Below are 16,466 nucleotides of genomic sequence, written 5' to 3' on the forward strand. Positions count from 1 at the left end.
CATCATGACCATCTTCCATCTGGAAACCTATGTCCTCACTGTAGGAGGCTGTGAGGATCCAGAATTGGCCTCCACAGTCACTTACGGACCCACTGTTAAAGACCTTTCCCTGGAAGACAATCTTACTCGGCCACAAGTGATTGCCAATGAATGAAGACCAATTGGTAACCAGCAGCAGATTAACCTCTAATGCTGAGCTATCTGAGCAGTATCTGGCTGGGTAACAGCCAGTCTCATTAATGTCAGTGGGATCTGGATTGAGACTACAGGTCCAATCACTAATGCATAATTTCAAAATGAGAGCTACTTCACACATTACACTTTTCCTACATAGATATAATCTATGTGTAAGAAAAACACATGTTTATCATGTATGTAGTGCAGAGTCAGTATTTTTGCATCCCAAGTACACCAACCAGGCAGACCAGGAAGCGAAAACTTGTGGGGGGGAAAAACCCTTATACTCTTTAGGGAAAGTGTTGCTTTATTCTAATACATATACATCTTAAAGTAGAGATTACAGTGCATGAATCTGCAATCAAGCTTATCTTATCAAGAATGGCAAGAAGACAACAAATTTAATTTTTCCTTCATCTTAATTTTGAATAAATGGAGTAATTATTGAAGTTTATTTTGGCTGTTTGCAACAATAAGACATGATTTAAGTCTCAAAACAGTACAGAAGTCCCTGCATGCACAGAAGTAGTTTCGACTATATCTTGCTGCAGCTTCTTTCTACGTCAAGTAATAGCTTATCAAGCCATGGCTTGGAATGCATTTTATAATTTCAGATTTTTGCACTCTAAAGCAAGTCTGGGCGACTGTAAACACATGGGCTTGAATCCCAAGTTTGCTTCTCTGTTGAGGTTACGGCCAACTATTTCATCCACCAATAGGCAAAAAACCCTTGTGGTTTAAGAACATACCTATAGCCAAGAGATTTTTCTATCGAACTTTTAAAAGTGGGGAAATTGGGCAGCTATAGCGAATGCACCAGGGGAGCAGGAGACCTGACCTCCTCTCTGAGACATTGTACTGCCCTACAAATTGGTCAAAATGCAAACACCATTTGGGTTGGTCTTTCACAGTCCAATCCACTTTCTGTGTAGCTCGGAAGAATTTGGTATCTCTGAGCATGAGTTCAGTGGGATTTACTCCCATGCAATCATGCTTAGAAAAGGTGACACTGACCACGGAGGAGCAGGAAGGATGGACAAGGAGGGGAAAGGGGGCGAAAGGCAGATCTGATCATTGCATGTTTATTGAGTTCATTGGCATTTACTCCCATGCAATCATGCATAGGATATGTAGAACTGACCATGGAGGAGGAAGTGAGGAGGGAAGGGGAGGAGGGAAGGGGCAGGAAGGAGGGAATAGGATGGAGGAGGAGAAGAAAACAAGTGTAAAAGCTTCCTGCTCAACATGGGGAAGGTCAGGGATTATGCTTACAGGGAGTGGTGGCTGATGGCACACTATTCCAAATAAGGCTACATCATGGATTAATACCAAAGCATTATGATATTGGGCATCTTGTTTTCAGTTTCTTTCCTAATTGTCCCTCACCTGGAATTTACCCTTTTCACTGTCATTGCATAGTGAGTTGACGGTTTCATTTTTTACGCATGCCTACATAAGCACCCAATTTTTAGCATTTGCATGGTTTCTAAAGTTATAAATTAACTAAGTGTTGCACCGCAATTACAGGTGCAATGTTTTATTAATTGGTTAAATTAAATAAAAGCTTTTTTCTGCCCAGACAGCCCCTTGTATTGAAAAGCATATATATTTTAAAATACAAAACCACTGATAGCAGGCACCCAATTAGAAGTGGCATTTTTCTCTCAGGCACACAAAAAAATCTTGATATGCCTTTTTAAATTTTAATAGATTAAATTTGCACAAACAATTAATTGTCCTAGACTCCTTTAATCAGACAACAGCCCTAAATACTTCAATTCATGCGACTGAAAGCTGCATTTCAAAACGATGAGCACAGCTTCAGTTTTAGGCAATATACTTCATTGTAAAGCTGCTTACCAGACAGAGGAGGCAAGGAGGACACTTGTGGTGTTGGCAAGAAATGCAACTGGAGGCTCCGCAAGCATCAGCGAAGATAACATGGACCCACCAAAACAGTACAGCATAGCGCTAAACCAACATGCAATTGGGCTGCGGTAAGATACTTCAGCTGCTCCTGAAACAGTACAAAAGACAAACAGCAGTTAATAAAGAGTTCAAACGTCTTGCCTTTAATCTCTACAAAAACCTGAAGGCAGTCCCCGATCAACACACAACTCTTTAATTTACTTAGAAGCAGTTGCGCAGGCATAATTGTATTGTAAAGTATCGTAGAAAACAAGGGGGAGAACTCTGTCTTGCACAGAACCTCAAGCAACTCTTCAGTTCATGTCAAAGCTTCCTGGAAGGAAACTAGCTGGTGGATTTCTCCACAGTCTTCTGAACTCTCAAAATTCACTGTGGAAATGGGAAGTATTTCACCCAATTACGCCTTACACCAAAATCGGCGTTCATGGAGAGCAACTACAAAAGCTGTTCCTAGAGCTGCTCATTCTTTAAATTTTCCCAAGTCCTATTAAAGTTTCACAATAAAAACAAACAGGAATCTTTCAGCGGAAGGGGTGTAGTATCTTTAACATAGCACCTTCTTTAGTGTTGCACCTTTAATATTGCACCTTTAGAAGCCTTCATCAGTCTCAGTTTTTGGAACGTGCATATTGTCCTGTTGCCATTCCTCTCAGAAGACAGTGCACAACTAAAGTACTGACATTACAGTGCAACAGCAAGATATTAAGACAACAGGAATATTTGTAGATTGACAAATTCCAGAGGGTAGCTGTGATAGTAAAATCCAAGTCCTGTAGCACTTTAAAGACTAGTAACAAAGTGTGGCATACGCTTTCAAGGACCGGAGACCAGTTTGTCAGATGCAAGAAGTGCTCTCCTAGGCAGGTATACAAACACACACTTTCAAGGTTATAAGAAAAGAGTTTATAAAGAAAGGCCAAGCAATTATGATAGATGTTACACTGACTTCCATTGTTACATTGTCTGGATGACTAGGGAATAAAAGTCCAACTTGACTTTTCTTCCCATTTTCCTCACAACAAATTGAAACAAAAAAGATCATGAAACTTAAGGACAGGACAAACTCTTGATGCCATTTCAAACCCTTTGGCAGACCCAGCATTAATTATTCTCAGAGCAGACCTACTGAAATAAATAGCCTTTGACGTGAAAGCAGTCATCTCCTCTGTGGATGACTAATGGTAGCTGTCGCCCTTGATATGCTGTTTTCACAAACAACGCTTAAAACCCATTTTGGCATTTCTTGGCTGTGCGAATCACATGAGAGCGCTACATCAACCAGAACCAGAACATATTCAATTTTTTTTTAAAGAGCTTTCTTCTATTTTGCATGATCATCATCATCATCATCATCATTATCATTATTATTATTATTATAAGAGTCCCATTCCAGACTACAAGGGATTTCTTGAGACTGCTTGGGACCCACCAGCACCTCATGGCTCAAGAGAAGTGTTAGTGGAATTCTGCTCAAGCTTCAGGGGGGTTTTCTTGCTCCCCTCCCCCAACATTACAGCCCCTGCACCCTCGGAAGGCTGCTGCTGAGGGTCAAGTGACAGTGGCTGCAGCACAGGCAGCTGAAGCAGGACAGGGAAATAAGGATTTGGTGGGGGTGCCTTGCACAAGCAAAAGCGTCTTTCCACTCACTCAGGGCACCTTTGGGTCCAAGCCAATAAATCCACAGCCCAACTGCAGCTAAAGTATACAGAATAAACAATCCCAAACACAATTTGAGAGAGTAAGGGCGCAATCCATCTTGCATTTGCGCCTTTGCTGAGGGGAGTTGGATGTGTAGGATCTCCATCTGGTCCTGGCTCAGCCCGGCTAGGCCGGCATAAGTCCCTCGGCCTGGCTCAGCCAGGACCCAGCCGGCTTAGCCAAGTCCGGCACAAGTGGTCCCGGCGTATGACCTGAAAAAGGGGTGTGTTGGGGTGTGTCAGGATAGGGGCCAAGGTGAGGTGACTTAGGCCACATCCAACTTTGGAGCCCTCCTGCAGGTTCCAATCCAGGCAAAAGTTATGCTGGGGGAAAAGTCAGTCTAAGAAAATAATTGCAATAGAAGTCAATGAAGAGGGCTTACTCCTCAGCATGGGTTTTTGGGAGAGCAGACGTTTACTTCCTAGTCCCTGCATGCAGCTCCTGGCTGAGCCAACCCAAAGGCTCCTGAATGGCAACTGGATGAGGCATACCTTTACTCCAGTTTCTCTTGCTCCAACACAACTTATGCCAGCTTCCCCTGAGTTGGATTGCTCTGTAAATCACACTGAACTTAGTACTTACTTCTGAGTAAACATGCTTAGGATTATGCTGCCACTCCCATTGATTTCATTTAGTTATTTCCCCTTCACTGACTTATGAATTGGGGTCCAAGCCAACCCTCTAAGCATCCTCTCGCCTGGTTGCTTGTGGCATGAAAAACCAACCCCAGACCACAAGGTAGAAAAGGTTTGGCATCCACCACCACTCCTTAAGCCACAAATGACTTACACTGAGGGTCTCTGCAGTGGACTAGTACAAAATATTCTCGTCTTGGTTTGAACAGTTTACATTCAAGATGCACTTACTGGGCGTGACAAATATTGTGCCAAGTATGAAGACTCCTCAAAAATTACCGGGTCTTACTGAATTTGGAAAAAGGAGAGTCATTTAGAATGGGCCAGGTTAAAATTAAACGTTCAGTGCACAGCACTGAATGAAACTATCATCACACTACAACACATACAAGGTTTCATTTAAAAGGGCCACCACCAGAGCTATAGTTCTCTCCAAGAAAGGCTACTACCACAAACATAATCTTATTTGAAAATTAAGAAAATCTTGTTTTCCTCCCAAGAGTATGCAAACAAGGAAGGAAGGAAGTTAAAATCTGAGTGTGAAACCAAGTTTAACAGGAGAAAACAGCAATTATCAGATAATTTGATTTTAGTAATCCACAAGTTATTCTAAGAAGCCACTGTGTGCATTATGTGCCTTCAAGTCAATTTCGACTTATGGCAACCCTATCAATCAGTGACCTCCAATAGCATCTGTCGTGAACCGCCCTGTTCAGATCTTGTAAGTTCAGGTCTGTGGCTTCCTTTATGGAGTCAATCCATCTCTTGTTTGGCCTTCCTCTTTTTCTACTCCCTTCTGTTTTCCCCAGCATTATTGTCTTTTCTAGTCAATCATGTCTTCTCATTATGTGTCCAAAGTACGATAACCTTAGTTTCATCATTTTAGCTTCTAATGATAGTTCTGGTTTAATTTCTTCTAACACCCAATTATTTGTCTTTTTCGGGGTCCATGGTACCTGCAAAGCTCTCCTCCACCACCACATTTCAAATAAATTGATTTTTCTCTTATCCACTTTTTTCACTGTCCAACTTTCACATCCATACATAGAGAACAGGAATACCATGGTCTGAATGATCCTGACTTTGGTGTTCAGCGATACATCTTTGCATTTGAGGACCTTTCCTAGTTCTCTCATAGCTACCCTCCCCAATCCTAACCTAAGAAGCCACTAATGGCCTTTAATTTCCTTTTAACTGCCTTTAATTCATACTAAAAAAAGTGAAAGTCAAATATAATCTGCAAAAAAAGGATCCAGTTATATCTGTAGGTGCATATGCAATTTAATTCTGAGAATACTTTTTTTAAAAGCCAATTTAAACACTGTGTATGTATCAGCAATATCCAAATATAAATCTTTAGGCATTAGTATCTGTACTGCATGGCACTAATGTTAGTGCTCAGATTACAGGATCGCTGCTCAATTCACATGTAACCCATCAACCGTCTCTCTAGCATTAAAGGTGCACTTAATTAAGCTTAATTGTGTGCTTGACAAGAGAGATAATTATGTGGATGAACTATCAGTTTTACCTAATTACAAGTCAGGAGCACAAGAACATCAAGTCCAAATGTCCTATATCACAAGGATATATTCACAAAGATTTGTGAGAAGGTCAGAAGTCAGGCACACATTTCATAAGTTTGATTTCCACTAAAAAAAACCTGAGACATTCAGAAAGATGTTTTGATACCCAAGGAGAAGGATACTCTGGACTACCCCACCGCTAAGAGACAAGGACTGATCAATTGCACCTGTTCTTTCCAAGCAAGAACACTAGCAAGGAAATATCTCGCCTTCCCAGAGAGGTCAGGAAACACAAGACTTCCAGAATGTTACTTTATTGTCCACAATTATACAGGTGTAAGCAGCACTGATAACTTCATCCTAAACTACTGCTACTCCTATGCTCAGCTCACGGTTAAAAGTACTGCTGCACCATCAAACCTAGGGAGGTGGTGGGGTCTCCAACACGGAAGACTTTCAAGAGGCAGGTGGACAGCCACCTGTTGGGTATGCTTTAAGTTGGATTCCTGCATTGAGCAGGGGGGTTGGGCTCAATGGCCTTACAGGCCCCTTCCAACTCTAGTATTCTATGATCCTAAGCCAAAGGGATCAAGAGCTCATCCTTATGGGCTTCCAGCAACTTCTGCTTCTGGGAGTCTACAGGACATTGGAGGCCTGCCACTTCCAGTTGGGAAGTCTTGCCAGGCTGGCCCATGCCTCAGCCCTCCTCAGCTTCTGGTGGCTTTTACAGTGATTGTTGTTGTTTGTTATGTGCCTTCAGGTCAATTACGGCTTATGGCAACCCTATGAATCAGCGACCTCCAAGAGCATCTGTCATGAACCACCCTGTTCAGATCTTGTAAGTTCAGGTCTGTGGCTTCCTTTATGGAGTCAATCCATCTCTTGTTTGGCCTGCCTCTTTTTCTACTCCCTTCTGTTTTTCCCAGCATTATTGCCTTTTCTAGTGAACCTTGTCGTCTCATGATCAGGGATGATAGGAGTTGGAGTCAATCACCCTCCTTTGCTTCCTCTCTAACCTTCCCTACAAATTCTCCCTTCCATATAAACTCCCCCTTCAGTGTGGCTCACTGGCTTATATTTTGTAATTGGAGCTCCTCTCCCTGGGCCCCAACCACCCGTGATTACTGGTTTCCTTTTCCCCTCTGGCTGCCTGCTTAACTCCATCTTTTGGCCCTCTCCACAAGTTTGCTTCCTTCCCGTGATGCTTGTTGCTTGCCTGCCCTTTTGGCCAAAGGGGATTAGGGAAATTCAGAGTGGGTAAGTCTGTCAACAACATCCAAATGAAGGCTCCAGGTTTAATCACAGTGTACCTCTGAACGCCAAGTGCGCTGGGTCAGGGTCTCACTTTCATGCCCTGCTCGGAGGTCTCCCAGCAGCATTTGGCTGGCCCCTGTTGAAAACCAGATGCTTGACTACCTGGAATTGGTCTGATCCAACAGGGCTGCTCTTGCCTATATCTCTCACCTTTCTCTTGCTTCAAAGGCTCAGCACACAAGACATGTTTGCACAAATACTGTCATGGCCACAGTTGATGGTCCATATAGGAGTTCAGCACACAGCAATGATATTCTGTCAATATCCAGCTCCCTGTTCGGAGACCTCGAGTTCTTTTGATGATAACTTCAAGCACTGCAGAATATACCCCAGAGGTTTATAGGACCAGCAGTTCAAAAACCAAAGTGCTAGATGAAAGAAGAGAGAAAGCCGCATCTGAAATGGATTCCAGTACTACAAGTCTGTCAACTAACTTCTGTCATTCCTTCGGTAGGAACACACTCACTGTTCAGCACCAGTGCATCTCCACCTCTCTCTTCTGAAAACCAGGACACATGATGCTACTCAAACCCACCCCTTTTTAGAACCTGTAGAACCCGGTGGGAGCTGCTTGAGTGCGTTTTTTTAAAAAATTGGCTTCAACAAGATTTTACAACTGAAAGGCAATTCAACCTGTTCCCCCTCTGAGTGTGGCTAATGGAAACGCTTTGATACAGCCCAACACCAATGTTCAGGCTATGAGTGCCATTGCTTATACAGCTAAAACACTACCACCCATTTACAAAAGGGAGGTTTCTACAGGCTAGGTGAAAATCCAAAGTCTGCACAAGTACAAAAAGAAACCTTTAAAAAAAACTCTGGGTGAGGGCTCAGAAAACCCTTTAGAGGAAAAAAACTATACTGTGAGGACTCCAGGAAGGAATTAGCATGCTCAATGGTCACAAAAGCTGGTCAGCCTTTTTTTTTGAGTGGGGGAGGGAGGAGGAAAGAGCAGCAGCAGTCCACACCACAACATTTGGTTACAGGTCAAACTGGTCACTACTATCTATCACTGCATTTTAAAACAGGAAGTATCCTTTACACTTTGGGGTTTAATTGCTGTCAAGTAGCTCATTATTATTTCTCTTTCAACACATGGAGAAGTGAAACTGAAGACTGCACATTTGACCTGGCAATCATATTTGCTACAGGCATGTACAAGTTACTCTGCTGTTTCCCATAGCAAACCCATGAAATGCGACACCTGCTTCCACATCTTGAAGCCGTTACTAGGCTGCATCTCCCCAACATAAATACACAGGTGTTTGACCAATGTAACACTGCTTTGCCCACCGCAAACATAACTACTGCTTAACATGTAACCACTACCACTTGCTATGTCTCCGCAGCAGAAACAAGATAGCATATTCCAAGACCAACACCCTACCTGCTGCACCACAATGAAGTCCCTTATTTTTCAAGCTATACCACTTCCACAGATTATCAGTAGTACAACGCAACAGCATTCATAACTACAGAATATTTTTTTCCTTTCGATAAATGTATACACATACACTAGGATTATATTGTTGCGTGCCTCCCCAATCTCCGAGCAGTGAGATTTCAGGGGTCTCTGCGCTCATCCAGGGTTTGGCTTCCTTTGGGAAGAAGGTCAGCGGAGACTGTGGTGTCTTTATGAAATATAGTTTGTTTATTTACACACATTCCAACCTGAGCTTAGGATGGAGGGGTTCAAGGCATCAGCAGTCCAATATCCAGTTTTCCCATCAGTGTTACAGGAGGCACCCCAAATGCCATGGTGCAGAGAGCCAGCCTCTCTGTCTGCCTCCAGTCCCCAGCAATTCTTCCTCACAACTCAAAAACACAAGCCTCTCCTAGCAGCCGGGGGGTGGGGTGGGAGAATGCTCTCCTGAAGAGTTTCAATAACAAAAGGGTCTTCCTGGCCCATTCACCAATTGCTGGGCAACTGATAGACCCATTATCCTACCTGGCCACTCTATTAGCTTAACAAAAGAGACTCATCTGACCAGCAGAGTGAGTTCCTCATTCCAAGGCACAGGATTCCAAATCAGAGGTTGGAAGGGGACCCACAGGAATCATCCATTCCAACCCCCATACTCATAACACTATGCATTTATACACGCATACTTGCCACCCTGGGCTCCTACTGGGAGGAACGGAGAGATATAACTCTAATAAACAAATAATAATAAATAAATAGGAAAAGTTAACAGAACAGAGATATACAGTTCTGTTTGCATCTATCACATTACTGAAAACTTAACAGAAAGTGCCTCCATCTTCAATATGCAGCTGACCATAACAGAATCAGCAAACTCATCCTGAAACTGGGCAGTGGTGTTCTATAAACAGAGTTCTCAGCTCACTCAAACAGGCCCTGGCACTAGCCATCAGCTGAAGGTACCAGGAGCTTGGAAAAGCCCTTCACAAGTCTGACTGGCTGCATCCTCCCCACCAGGGAGTAGTGCTACTTTTCAACTGGAGTCACGCTCTGCTCCCATCTGCAGTGGCCATCACCAATTTAAGTTGATCCAAAATGTAATTTCCCAGCCCATCTATGAAATTTATTGACTTCTATGAAATCTATAGATTTATGTTGTCCTACCCATATTATATTGATACATGGGCCGGGCAATGCATTTTGAGTAATTTATGATAGAGGACTGCCACCACAGATCAGAACCAAGCTTAACTCCCATTCAAAAGTGCTGTGCCACCCATCTACCACTAAAGCATGTCCAGGGATCTGGTAGAGTGTGGAACTGCCACCCAAACAGCAGTGGTAGCCACCGCTAAGGTAACAAGCCCATAGCCAGTCTAAAAGTTCAGTTCAAGGAAGGGGGGAGATTTTTTTCTGTAATAAATATAGGGGCAAAAAAAATAAGGGGCAAAAAATTGGGTGGTATGGGCCTGCAATGGCTACCACAAAAGGGCTAGGCCCTACCCTGATGGGGGGGCATCATTAGTACCATGGCAAGGGCCCATCAGGTGCTGATGCCAGCCCTGCACTCAAAATTTGACTCCTATAATTCTTTGGTGGGGAGTTACTACATACTGAAGCCAGTATAAGATGTGCTGTAACTATGTCCCTGGCGTCTCTGAGGCATCAGTTTGTTTTTCTGCAGAGGAAAGTGACACTGCAAATTATTTGTGGGTTCAAAAATTCAAGTTAATGATTATAATATTGGTATTTTGTTACTATGCTGACACAGGACTAAGGTTTGCTGCTTCAATGACTTGCCACTGGAGTTGGCATTTATATTGTGGGTGGAAGGATGAACTATATTTAGTGTTTTGTAGCATCAGTTTGAACCCTGTCTTGTCATTTAGGTTTACCCTAACAATGATGAGGCATCTTGAAGGCATGCAGAGTGTGCTCTAGCCAGCGCCAAGTAATTTTCACATATGCTGAATAAGTGGTGAAGATAAGGTTGCAAAGGGGCCAACTACATGTCACACACAACTCTGGGGTGGGGGTGGGGGTTTTTAAAAGGAGAAAAAAAGCAGCTGGGGTAATTTTGAGCAGAAAAGGAGCAGGTAAGTCTGCATGTGCCGCACATGCATCATTTCCCCACTGAAAATTGCCTATAGCAGCTCCGCTCCCGCAAAATACAGGTAAATGCGGTACATTTCCACCACCATTGAGGTAAAGTCGCATAGAAGGCAATTTGGACTTGAGAAATGGTGGGCAGGGAATGAATTAAGCACATCACTGCTTCCAACATCCACCTGTTCATTTCTCTTTTTCTCCCCCGCCCCCACCACATAAGAAGCTTCCTTTTACCATTTGTCCACCTTGTTCACAAGTGCTAGTCAAAGAGATTCATTAAATGTATAGCCCACATTTCCACCCATAATAGCTTATAACCAAATAAAACCTCAATACAAAAAAGCACCCTAAAGACACAAAATAAACCCCAATAAAATACCCGGATTTATTAAAATTACACAAACTCAGAAGAAGCTTGAAGAACATCAGAATTATCCCCTAGCAACATAAGGAAAGAGTATGAAGCTTTATTATTTCAAGGTCCAGGATCTAGATTTATTATATACCATCCTCCTTTTCTCAATTCTAGAGGGGTTTTACAATGAATTAAGAACACAACAATACAGCACCATAAAACCACAACGACAGACAACATATAAAATAGTAACAATAGTTATCAAAAACTTCACTAGCAGGTTTGAAAATGCCTGGAATCCAAAGAACAATAAAACTACCATTGTATGCCCAAGACAGCTTTGCTGGGCTTGTGATTCTTGCCATGCCATATGGAAAACCACTTTTGAAACCGAGTGCATTTTCAAAAGTAGTCTGTGATGATACAATATGACAGTTTGCTGTTCAAAGTCAAAAATCCCTTTACGTCCAAACCATTGGGCAGAGCTGAAGAAGCTTCCCCCACCCCGATCTTCAGCCTGGCCTAAATATATTTTAGAATTCCATACCAAACACTTTCTGTGTACTGTTACTAAATACTCTAAGAATGTCTTTTTAAAAAAATCAGTAAGCTGCAGGAAAAATGTAGCAATGATATGACCCTTGCTTTACAACTTTACGCCTATACTGATGTCACCGCTTGCAGGCATGTCCCTACTTTTGCCACCCCCACAAATTCTTACCATGTTTTCAGGTTAGGACATGGCAGAACTTCCAACTCCCTAAATACTGTCAGCCTGATCTTATAACTGTGCTTGGGCTTCAGTCCATTGTGGCAAGGAACAGAGGGTCAACTAAAGGCTTTACTAACAGGTGGGTGGGGGCAGAAGGTGAGATCAGCCTAAAACAGGTATGGCCAACAATTTTAATGAAGCAAAAACTGGGTTTAGATGAAATATAGGAATGACCAGTTAACTATCCCCTATAATTTCAAAAGTGTTGAGGGCCAACAGCAAGGATCAGTGCAAGATTCTTTAATAAACATGAGCTTTTTCTACCCAAGGATTTCTGATTTCCTTTTCCAATAATGAGCAGCTTTAAATAAAATGAAAGAGACACATGTCTAAACTGTCCACATCATACAAACAATGGATAGACCTGTCACTCATTCCCCAATCCATCTGTGAACAAGTTCACTATTGCCATTAGAAGTTACCGTGCAACTTTGCAAAAGGAGACATTAGTGGCCACACTGCCTACATAATAAATGGGATAACAAATCCCACAAACAAGTTTCCTAATGAATGCTACATAGGAACAGCCCTGCCCGGCCAGATCAAAAGTACATCACATCCAACAGTCTGTTTCTAATAGCAAGAGGCCTCTAGTAATTAAAAAAAGAGCATAAAGATGATATTCACACCCAGTTTATCCTCAGAATAGACCAGAGGTTCCCAGAAGAGTCTTCCACCAGCTTCAACTGCTAGCCCAGCTGCGCCCACATCTAGACAGGGATAGCCTAACTTCTGTGGTCTACACTCTCATAACCTCTAGGTCAGACTACTGCAATGTGTCACAGGTGAGGCTGACTTTGAAGACAGTTTGGAAACTCCAGCTAGTGCAGAATTTGGCAGCTAGATTGGTGACTGGGGTAGGTCAGTCCACACATCTAACACTAATTCTGGCACGGTTGCACTGGCCACCAATTAGTTTCCGGACTCTATTCAAAGTGCTGGGTTTGACCTATAAAGCCTTATGTGGCTCAGGACCTCAATATCTCAAGGACTGCTTCTCCTCATATGAACTGACCCAGACCCTGTGTTCATCAGCTGAATCCCTTCTTCATGTGCCTTCTCCATGAGAGCTCAGGGGGTGGCAACACGAGAACAGGCATTTTCAGTGGTGGCCCCTTGGCTGTGGAATGCTCTCCCCAGGGAAGCACGCCTGGTGCCTTCTCTATCCATCTTTAGATGCCAGCCAAAGACCTTCCTTTTCATTCAGGCCTTTGGCATGCTCTCTTAGTCCTTTTTGTTTTGGTTTTAAATTTTATATATTGTATGTTATTGAATTCATTCTATATTGCATGTTTTTAAAATGTGCTGTAAGTTGCCTAGAGACCACTGGGTATGAAGTGACTAGTAAATAAAATAAATAATACATTGTGGTCCAGAGACCACCAGTGGCCCACAAGCTTCATTCTGGTGGTCTACGGCATGTTTGTGGATTTGTGATTGAAAGTGGGAGACGGCACACCCATGGTATTAAATATTCACTGTGATTTTTCAGTTGTATTTGTGCTGCTTCTTTTATTTCTTATATTGTATTACAATTTGAATTTATGGAATTTGAATTGCAATACAACACAATACATAAGAAATAAAAGAAGCAATAAAAATACAATTAAAAAACATACATCATCAAGCACAGTGCATTACAATACTACAACAGGCAGGAAAAATCATTTAGTGGTGCACCAAGACCCTCTGCAATTTTCAAGCGGTTCACGGGGAAAGACGTTTGGGCACCACTGGAACGGACTGCCTCGGATTATGGAAATCCCATTTAACAACCATGGTTAATAAATGCTGACAGACCTATCTTTCATGAATTTGTCTAAGCTCGTAACCATCACCACATTTTGTAGAAGTCCGTTCCATAAGTTAATGATGATTTGTGTGAAGAAGTCCTTTTGTCTGCCTAAATAAATCAGTCTGGGGTTGAGGTGTACCAAAAGTACTGAAGAAAAGCAAGGACAGACGCATAGTGGCACAGTTACCAAAGACAAAAGCAGTAACACAGGGACTCATGGAAAGGGACCTTGTATACAGGATCACAAGGTTTATGGGGTAAGGAGAAGATCAGGGTGTACGTGGCATATTCAGCTGTTTCAAGCACAGGATATAGTTCTGAACAGAGAGTTCAAGCACTATAGAATCTCATAACTTCTGCCGTAGAGTAATTCATGGCCTGAAGCCACACAATGCAGCAACCTTGCTGAAGCCAAACAGATCTGGATCTGGTCAGTGCCTGAATAGATTACTAAGGGACTCTGCATGTACTACCTGGAATTCCATCACTGTAGAAAACATGGCATAATAAAATAAAAGCCTTCACTGTAATCCCTTCATTGATATGTAAAGGTAAAGGTGTCCCCACACTTATAGTGCAAGTTGTTTCCGACTCTTAGGGTGGCGTCTTGCGACGTTTACTAGGCAGACCGTATATATGGGGTGGGATTGCCAGTTCCTTTCCCGGCCTTTCTTTACCCCCCAGCATATGCCGGGTACTCATTTTACCGACCACGGATGGATGGAAGGCTGAGTGGACCTCAACCCCTTTTACCGGAGATTCAACTTCCTCCTTCCGCTGGAATCGAACTCCGGCCGTGAGCAGAGCTTCGGCTGCATTACCGCTGCTTACCACTCTGCACCATGGAGGATCGTTGATATGTAACGGTGGTAAAATCTACTCTGCATGTACTCTGAATTCACTCTGCACGTTGCTTTCCATGCTCAAGCACTAAGCCATTAGCATTTGTGTCATTTCAACATCAGGCAAAGATCCTTTCTCCCAGGCTTTTAAAACTTCTGTATGTTGTTGTTCAATGTTATTGTTTTCATTGGTTTTACTTTTAACTTTTGTAGCCGCCCTGAAAACCTGTTCATGTTTAATAAATAAAAGTTTCTAGAACAATCTGAGCCCTGTCACAAATTTAAGCTCTAGCAGCCACTTGCCTTAATACATGTGCTGATTACAGTCTCAAAGTGTATGAGGCATCCTTCTTCAAGCAGGTGCCCCTCCAGATGTTGGACCAAAACCCCATCAGCCCCAGTCAGTATGACAAATGGTCAGGGATGACCAGGATTGGGAGTCCCAATATCCAACATCATTTGGAGGGTCACAGGTTTTCCCATCCTTGGTGCAGGGAACAAGAGTAACTTGGTATATGCTCAGAAGCACTATTATTACTTTCAAGAACCTAGCACAAGAGCCTGCTGGATGAGACCAAAGGTGTTTCTAGTCCAGCATCCCTCTTCCACAGTGGCCAAGCAGACGCCTACTGAAAGCCCACAAGCCAAATATGAAGACAAGAATTGTTCTTCAGAAACAGGTCTTCAGTTGTACCTTGGCTCTGAATATGATGGCTCCATATAGCCATCAAGCCTACTAGTCATTGATAGACCTCTTCTTCCTGAATTGACCTAATCCAACTATCTTCAAAGTGGTGGTTCTCAACCTTTTTTGAGAACCTGATGAAAGCCATGAACCCTCATAAATAAATTTTATTGCATTGGACATTGATTTATTGTACCCAGGTCCCCAAAGCCCACCGGTTAAGAAGCCCTGCTTTAAAGGCATCCAGCAAAGCTAGCGCCTCTCACCAAACCTTACGGCAAACAAATTTCAAAAACTCATTATGTACCGTGCAAAAGAAACGCTCACTTCTGTTTGTCCCGACAAGGGGACACGGGAAAAAAGAGGTTTGTGTTTATTTAGAAAACTGGCGAGCCACCCTTCAGCACAAGCTCTCGGTATGCAACATACAACTAAAACAGCAAAGCGGCATGGGAGTGAGCAAGCCCTGGCAGAACTCTCTCTTCCTGATGGTAGAGGACTAATTGCGGTCAACCAATATTGAGGGAATTCACTCTGCACATGCTCAGGAAGAGGCACTGTTATCCCTCCACACGTCCATTAGAGCCGATAACAAGCTCTGCCTGCGACGCCTTCCCTGTACACCTCACTCACCCCGCTGTTCCTTCAGCGACATCACGGAGACCGCGTAATGCGCCAGGTCAAAGAAGGGGAACATGGTCAAGCGGGAGAAGCGCAGCGACACCTGCTCCAAGAGAGACGCCATCGCGGCAGCTTTTGTCGCGCATGCGCTGACCTTGACAACAGATTAAAAAGAACCGGGAAAGGCGGGGGGGGGGGGCAAAAGCCAAACAAGCGAGTCGCGGCTAGGGGGGCGGAGTTAGAAAGGACTCTCCGCCCCCTCTTTTTCAGGCCCGTTCATCATAGCGTCTGGCAGCACGCGCGAAGGGCTTAAATTATATCCCGTGCATAGTTTTGTTATGTACAAACCGCCATCTACACGGAAGGAACGTAAAGACCAGTCACACGCTACAGACCAAAAACGGCCTGGCTCCTCCCCTCTTTAACGTCGCATTCGACTGAAAGACGATTGGCTGGGCTCTCACGCGGTGGGCGGGAACACAAGGAAGGATTTTTAGAGGACTTGTCATGGCCCTTAAGTGGCTTGCATTGTAAGGGGAGAAACAGCGCATTTGGGAATCCTTTCCACGTTTACGAGGTAGGAGT

The 16,466-nt window shown here is 43.3% G+C and overlaps 1 protein-coding gene across 2 annotated transcripts in view; it reads right to left on the bottom strand.

The window, feature by feature from the left end:
• Nucleotides 1-16,261, bottom strand: part of TMEM38B (transmembrane protein 38B) — a 40,496-nt gene extending 24,235 nt beyond the window's left edge. Inside the window, exons 1-2 of one of the 2 annotated variants that reach the window (XM_061633043.1) lie at nucleotides 7,430-7,619; nucleotides 2,038-2,194 (exon numbers count right to left, since the gene is read on the bottom strand). In XM_061633043.1, the coding sequence (XP_061489027.1) occupies nucleotides 2,038-2,144 (107 nt within the window). In that variant the 5' untranslated portion in view covers nucleotides 2,145-2,194; nucleotides 7,430-7,619. Of the gene's footprint in view, nucleotides 1-2,037; nucleotides 2,195-7,429; nucleotides 7,620-15,893 lie in introns of those variants that run through there. The other variant, XM_061633032.1, reaches the window with a different exon arrangement.
• Between the last annotated feature and the right edge of the window lie 205 nt (nucleotides 16,262-16,466).

The sequence above is a fragment of the Rhineura floridana genome, chromosome 1 (genome assembly GCF_030035675.1).
Source record: "Rhineura floridana isolate rRhiFlo1 chromosome 1, rRhiFlo1.hap2, whole genome shotgun sequence".
Taxonomy (NCBI): domain Eukaryota; kingdom Metazoa; phylum Chordata; class Lepidosauria; order Squamata; family Rhineuridae; genus Rhineura; species Rhineura floridana.